General features: G+C 39.8%; 1 protein-coding gene across 4 annotated transcripts in view; it reads left to right on the forward strand.

Moving 5' to 3' along the window:
• PLEKHA8 (pleckstrin homology domain containing A8) overlaps positions 1-6,934 on the forward strand; it is a 29,500-nt gene extending 22,566 nt beyond the window's left edge. For all 4 annotated transcript variants that reach the window (XM_080610441.1, XM_080610440.1, XM_080610439.1 and 1 more), the window contains exons 13-14: positions 3-64; positions 1,000-6,934. In XM_080610441.1, the coding sequence (XP_080466567.1) occupies positions 3-64; positions 1,000-1,197 (260 nt within the window). In that variant the 3' untranslated portion in view covers positions 1,198-6,934. The remainder of the gene's footprint in view (positions 1-2; positions 65-999) is intronic.
• The last annotated feature ends 1,088 nt before the right edge of the window (positions 6,935-8,022 follow it).

Below are 8,022 nucleotides of genomic sequence, written 5' to 3' on the forward strand. Positions count from 1 at the left end.
AGACAATGCTTACGGAAAGACATTACGGCAGCACCATGGCTGGGTTGTCCGCGGGGTCTTTGCAGTAAGTATCTTGCTTGCTGATAAAGGTGGGGGTCTTGGTCGTGTGATCTTATGTTGTATGTAATTAATAACCTATGTTAAAGTTCTAAGCATTACAATTAATAGATGCCTTTGTCTGACCTAATTCTCATGGTGAGGATTATGGTTATCATTATGTTTAGTGTATTGGGATTTCAGGGTGGAAACTGCTTTCTGGTGCCAAACTGGATCAGGCCTGCACATACACTTTGTTCATTATGTGTTTTTCAGCACAGTCTTGAAGGGCTATTAAATTAAGAAATTAGAGTTTGAGGTTGCTTTTTTTTTGAGGATTGATCAGTCTTTGAATGTTATCATTCAAGAAGGTTTAGTGCAGAATGTGTCAGGAGTTGTAGTAGAATATATCGGCTAGAGGAAATGGTTTATTTTTTGTCCAGTCTGCCAGCTCCCCCTTGTGTTTATCACTGGAAATTATCACTGAAACTGCGAAGGAGAAAGGAAAGTTTCATCCAGGCAATCATAAAAGAGAGTTCAACTGAGAGAAACAGAAATGTTGGGGAGAGCTTTCTGAAGAGCATTTTGAGAATGGGACTTTAGTGCAGTAGTGTGTGACACTGGTTTGGGAGTTCTCCAAACAAACTGTACTTTATTTGGGGTTTGTATTTAATGTATGTTATTTATCAACACAAAATATGATATACAGACGCTCCCTAAAAATCAGACCTCCCTGCAGATGACTTGGACTGGGGATCTATGCAGGGATAATAAAAACAGTAAAATAAAAAGATGTTAGCCTTCCTCCCCAGTAAAAATCCTTCACATGCACGTACACATAAATACATTAAAGCTATGCAATCTAAGTGCAATGAGGGATGTCTTGGAAGTTTTTCTTGGCTTTAGTTAGGTTTCTTTTCCTGTCCTGTTTTGCAAATCTGATAGCTTTGTTTCCTCTCCCAGTTAGCTTTAAGGGCAGCTCCAACTTACGAAGACTTTGTGGCAGCTCTGTCTGTAGAGGATTGTGATCCTCAGGAAGAAACATTTTACAAAGGAATGCAGAGGGACCTCAACATTTACTTACCAGCCATGGAAAAGCAGCTAAATATCTTGGACACTCTCTATGAAGTACATGGTTTGGAGTCAGATGAGGTGGTATGACTACAGCAAGACCACATCTTAAAACTTCAGGGACTGTGTCTGTTAACAAAAATTTCTTTCATTTGATTTATTTTTGGACATCATTTTTGTTCATTGTATCTTTTCACATGGGAAGGGTGTTGTGAGTGTTTTGGGGGAAGGGTATGTGTGATTTTTACTTTTTTGTTACACTTGGATTGTGTTTAAATGCAGAGGTACTGTTTCTCTTTGGACCATAACTACGTTCATGATGAATGTTTTTGATTGTTTCTCTCCTGCCTGTGTGCTTCCTTTTCTCTTCACCTCATCAGATTAACAGAGCAGAATTTGGCCTTTGCTTCCTTAGAAGAGAGCTGCGTGTGCAGTGGAGCATTGGGATGTCAACACGGGTGCCCAGGCAGGCACTGCTGGCTCTGGCTTTCCCATGCTCTGTGCCCACTCCCTGTGACTGTGTAAGACAGAGGTAGAGAGTTATAGTTAGCATGGTAGTAGAAAGGCACCTAAATGTCAGCCTATAAGGTTTGTGGTGAGTTTGTCCCTTAATTTGGGTTGCAGCTTTTTAATGCAGCACCTCCTCATTATTAGAGAGATCTTCATCACAGGTGTATGTGGCTGGTGGTCTGAGCTTCCCCAGGAGCCAGCCTTTGAAACTGGGTGTCATGTTCCCTGACCAGCTCACAGTATGTGTTATGATCCCCCTGTCAGCTCTTGCCAGTGGTCCACAGGAAATTTGCAGGCACAGACTGGCAAAGCCCAGCTAATTTCAATAGTGCTTCACACAAGCAATTGAAGATCATGTCCATCATTCTGGTTTATTAAAGTTTCGGTGGGTTTTTCTATTTTGGGTTTAATGTTTTCTTAAATTCACACAAAAGCAAAGGATTTGCTTTTAAATTTAACACAGCTGGTAGTTTAAGAGGCAGATTTCATTAAAATCCTTCCTAAACTGCAGTTATGAGCAGTGACTTCATGAAAATGGATATGAAATGGGTAAAGCGTAGGGGAAGCTAGAATTTGTCATGGAGCTGTTACACTGTTATTGAGCCAATTACAAACCTAAAAATCCAAAATGACATGCAAGTGACTGGAAATTAAGAAGGTAAGGTTTGCCCTTTTTCCCATTTTGCTGATGCAGATAAAAATGTGCTCCTTAGCACTGCTGCTATTAAAAACAACAAGGGAGTTCTTTACCTAGTGATATGGAATGGACAAAATTCCTTGTAGTGTTGATAACTAGAAGGTTGCCTGTGAATTGCTGACTGGCCATTCAAAGCTTAAGCAGGTCTTTCAGTGGTGACCTAGGGCTTCACATGGCTTTGTGTAAACAGTTGAGTTTAACTCATATGCAGGAGAGAAGGCTAATAAGGTACTTATAATTAGTAAATCTTCATAAATACAGAAGTCAGTGTTGCCATACAGGAGAAGTACTGGCTTTTCTAGGCTAAAAACCATGTTGTCAGTAAAATGAATGTACTGCAGACCTGCTGCCCTGCATTGCTTTGTGATGGGAGCCTCTCTGCATATCGAATACTTGATCCTTTTTTAAAGAGCCTAGCATTGTGAGCTTTAAGGAAAGCATATGATGCTTGAAGAAAAGACCTCACACTTGCTGTATAAAGCAAGATACCAGGGCTTTAATTAGGCATTTGAACAGTGCAATTTCCTTGTTCCTGTCATCTTCTCTGAGTTGTGCCTATCTGTAGTTCCTACGTACTCCAAGAGGAATCAGAAGGCTGTGGAGTTTTTAGTCTTTTGGATTTTCTTAATTTAAGTAGTATATATTTATGTATGAGTAAAAAGTTAAATTGACCAAAGCTCCATTCAATTATTTCACTTCTTGCAGTGCTAAAAATGAAGTAGAAGTTCAGCTGCCTGCTGCTTCTAAGCATGAATGCAAAGAAACTACTCCTGGAGTAGAAGAACTAACTCTCCACCCAGCATGGTTTCCTCAAGGTTTTCAGCTGTTATGTGGAAAACTTTGCTGTCATAGTTTTTAGCTGAATGCTTTGGAAAGGTAATGGATACCAGAATTCCACAAAATATCGGCTGGAAGAGATCTCTCTTCCCTAGAAATTAACTGTCAGATCATGATAAAAATTGAGTTCCCTTTTTGCTCTAAGCTTTTCCAGTAGCAGGGAAGTGTATTTAGCACTTAAAGTCTTAGAGGTATGTTTGGGTTTTCTGTTTTTGATTGGTTGGTTTTGGTTTGGTTTTTGTTTGGTTTGGTTTGGGTTTTTTTGTAACTAGCAGGACAACCACTGGTTTGTTAGTAGTGCGTTATACCCAGTATTTGATGCAAAGAGTCAGGAGGCTTTATTTCATAGACAGAGAACTTTACAGCTTTATTGGTTCATTAGCTTCAGCAATTACTAACTCCTGCTGTTCTTCTTCTAACAAATAGAGTGGTCCACACTGCATATCCTCTGATCAGCATGGCACCCTGCCTCAGAGCAGGCTTCCTTCTATGTAAAGTTGGTCTTTCTGAACTCTGGAATTGGTGCTTGAGAATGTTTTTAGGAGACCGTGGCTTCAGGAGGCTCCTGTGTGTTTGTTGTTAATGGGGGCCTTCTCTTGTAGAGAAGGAATTGAGCAAAGTCTCCTTGCCTTCAAAACTTGTACTTTACCATGCACTTCTCTTGCAGGGTGTTGAGCACTTCTAAAACTTAAAAATGCTATCTTTCCAGTCAGATCACCACTGAGAAAGAAACCCATGCACAATGTTGTAGAGCTGAACCCCAGGTTATACCGCTAAGGGTGCAGTAGACAGATGACCAAGAGGAAGCATATACACTGCTACACAATTCTTTTACTGTGATGCCAGTTTGGCAAACGGGATTGCTTTTGATTTTAATAATCATAGAGAACAAGCAATTGACTTCTGGACTTCAGGTTTATAAATGGAAAGAAGGCTGCTGTTTTCTGTTTGATTTGTTTGGTTTGTTGTTTTGTTAGGGTTGTTCTGGGTTTTTTTTAATGGCTGACATTTACAAACAGCTAATCTGCACATTGATAAAAGTCCACATGATCCCTGGATAACAGCACCCTTGCTCTGTATACTTCACATGAACAGCTTTAGTTTCTTATACTGCACTAGTCTAAAGTTTTGCTTCCCTTTCCTTAGAAATGCTTTCGGCTGTTTCCTGCAATGTCAAACAGTTGCATATTCTCAGGGATTTTACTTAGCCATGGCAAAATAAGAGTAATCACAGCCTTACCCTAGTGGAATAAGGCTGCTTTTTGTGGAATTAGTATAGCTGAGCATAGAGCTCTGATACAGCATATGATACTGGCAGTGTCTATCAAGTGCGCATCCTTGCTGAGACATGGTAAATCCCAAAGCAATCTGATAGAAGTGCTATCTAGTACTGAATAATGGCAGTCAGCATATTTGAATAGAGATCATACAAGCATCTTTGTAATATAATGCCGTTGGCATTAGAGCAGGGCTCTCAAATAATTTCAGTTGAGTTCTGCTTAGCAATGGGAGGCTGTTATTTATTTTATTTATTTTATTGTTGAGGGTTTTGGGTTTTTGGTTGTTTGGGTGGGTTTTTTTTTTTTCCAGCTATGTTCTGCGGCCCCCTCTGCTATTTTAAGACCCCATACTTGGTTGCATATTGATGTACTGTGACTTTACAATTGTATAATATGAACTGGATACTCAAATGCTTTAGTGTAAACTTCAGGAATCTTTGAAACATCCCATCTTGACACTGTTGTAATATGGGTCTCCCTTTAACAGATGCACTTAACTTTTAAGGGCCATATACCTTCACTTACAAGCTCTTTGTTAAGAGGATTTAGGTTACAGCTGTTTGGTTTAAAAATGTTCCATAGTATGAAAAGCGTCACTTAGTTGACTGGATGTGTAAAAAGTATGCCCAAAATTGCTCCAGTTGTTCACAGGGTGCTTTTGGCCAAGGGGTGTGGACCATTGTAGAAAACAGTGTTACTCATGTTCATGTGCTGGACCTAACCCTTTCTTTTCATTATTGCTTTTCGTTATCACTTCAGCTGTTGTGAAAAACGTTAGGGAACCTTAAAGTGCATTTCAGACCCCAGAAAAGTTTGTTAGCATGTTCCTCCCTGTCTGTATTTCCCTCTTACCCCACCTGGTCCCCATCCCTTCCTTTACTATCATCTGTCAGGTCTCCCATTGTTGCTGTCACATTGAAGCATCTCTCCATAAGAACACAAAGCAGGAAATTTTAAGTGGTACAAACATAAACTTGGAAAATAGGACCTGAATTCTTTGGCAGGCAACCAAACATACAGTCAGATGGAGAATGTGTTGCTTTTGTTTGAAGTTTCTCCCTGGTTTGATATATTTTCCTAGGAAAACTACACCACTTGGAATGTTTAATTTCTCTGCTGAAATTTAAATCAGGACACTTTAGACTTGGCAGCTCTACCTCTTTATGAGTGAAAGCACAGGGATTATTTTTGGTTTTAATTGACTTCTCTTCTCTTGCCTGCATAGTACAGATAAAACAAAAAGAGAAGGGGGCTGGGAATAACTGAATTCATGCTATGCTGCTACCTTCTGTAGCCTCTTTGTGAACAAACCCTGCAAAATACTGCGTGCTCTAAGTGATATAAAATCACCCTTGTGCAGAAAGGGTATCATAGCACACTTACTGGCTCTGAGCAAGCCCAGGCAGTTGCTGATCCTGCTCATGGTTCATGCACAGATTTAAGCATTTACTTTGATTAATTAGAACATAGGCATATGCATCACTTAAACACTCATGCACCCTCCCACTGGCATGCAGTTCTTCAAAATGTGATCTTTGACTGTCATTTTTAACACCCTTTTCTTGGCATAGGATTTCTCCCCCCACATACTCCAGATGTGATGGAGGTGGATTTTATACGTGTGTGTATATATATATACACACATATATATACATGTGTGTATATATATAGTGTCATATACATATATATATGACACTTCCTTGTTTTCATATCCTAATTTCTGCTTAACAGTGTTTGTTATTTTTCTTTTTCATTGCAGCATTCAAGGGGTCCAAAACTTACTTTATTTAAAGCCATCTTGAAAGTCTGAGGTTTATGTCTACTTGAAACCTGACAAATAAATTGCATTCCAGAATATGGTGACTAAACTGAAAACCAAAGCAGCTTGCTTTTGTGTTTTCCTTTTCTATTTTCTTTTTTCAAGCCAATTTTGGGCATACATTTTATCAATGTACAGCTGACCTTATGGCAAGCCTTACTTATACATACTAAAATACATTACATACATACTGAAATACATTTAAAGATGAAGAGAAGGTATATTGCCTCACACTTTAAATTTACCTAATTCTAAGGGCTTGTTCATGTCCCCAAAATCACATGTTCCAGTGTAAGCTTTTCACAAGTTGTGCTTTCATAAGCTGTTATGTCCAAGATACTTTGGAGTTTCCAGTCTGCATCATCTCTCAAATCATACAGCATCTGTCTCTTCTTCTGGAACATTGTTAAGACCTTTTCAGACTTTTATATTATTTCATTATAATAAACTTATTTTAAATAAGCATGTTTTAAAATCTTGCTTTCTCCTTGCATGGATTTTGTTTCTTTTATTGCATTAGGGGGCCTAAAGTGCTCTTCAGGACTGCATCTGTTCTAAGTACTGTGTGAACAGTCGAAACCAGTATGTTTCTGGTTCACAGAAACTACCTGTATGTATCTTTGTATGAAGAATGTTAACAAACATGGAGCCTGTTTAGATTATGAGAATAAAAGCTGTTTCTGGCGTATGGTTGTGGGTTCTTGGCCAGGGTAAATACCTGAAGGCTGTAGTAACAAAAAGCCAGCCTGGCAGTGTGAGAGTAAGTATCAAGCACAGTACTAGGATGGAGAAAATAAAGTGCAGGAGATGCTGCAGGATGCTGGGCATTTCCAGACGTGGGTGCAATGAAGCTAAGCGTCTGTCTATCTGGAATATTTCATCCAAGATGTTGCTATGTATTTTTTCCTAATATTTCAATATACTGATCCAAATATATTTATTAACAGATATTTATTCCTCTCCTTTTTCTCCTTTTGTGTCTAACACAGGTTTTAGATTTGTTTCTTGCTTATCATCAGTAAAAAAATGCATCAGCCTTAGAAAGCTTCCAGCTTCCCTTCCCAACCCTCTGGAAGATGGTTCCCAGAGGAGCTGCAGTGACAGCAGCACAGGCTCAAGGTTGACTTTGGGGATGGGGGAAAAAAGCTTTTCCAAGTTTCACTGTGTTCTTGCATTCCCCTGACCTGGTGTTTTGACTTGCAAGGTCCAGTAAAATTTTTCCAGGATCTTTTGCTGTTTACCCACTGACATCACCCTGAGTGCAGCAGTTTCACCTGGAGCAGGGGCACCTGAAATTAGCGATACTTGTGTCCTCCCAGAGCTGTCAATCAAGGAGTCACTGAGATATTGCTTCTCTGTCAGGATCCCTAATGGATCCTGGTGCCAACCAGCAGCATTTGGCTGCTTTCTAAGTGTGTACCTTGCTGCTTTCAGCAAGATGCAGTGGTGTGTGGCCTGTGCAAAGTCCAGCAGCAATGCTGAAGAGAGAGCAGGTCACACTTTTCTCAAAATCGAACAGATTTGAGGCTTCAGAATGCATTTTACATCAATTTGTCTTCCTACCAGTGCTCCTGCTCCAGCTATGGCTTTCCACCAAACTAATTTTCAATCAATCTAGCATCTGTTTCCAGTGTTGGTATTGTCAGCCCATCTGTAGCCTTCAGCAACCAGACGAGCCTCACATAGTTTCCTATAGGTCATAGTTTTCCACTTGCTTTCTTGCATAGCAGCTGGTACCCAACCTCCTTCCTGCAAGTGAGAGGAAGACATGT

This window comes from Psittacula echo (genome assembly GCF_963264785.1).
Source record: "Psittacula echo genome assembly, chromosome: 2".
In the NCBI taxonomy this organism is placed as follows: Eukaryota; Metazoa; Chordata; class Aves; order Psittaciformes; family Psittacidae; genus Psittacula; species Psittacula echo.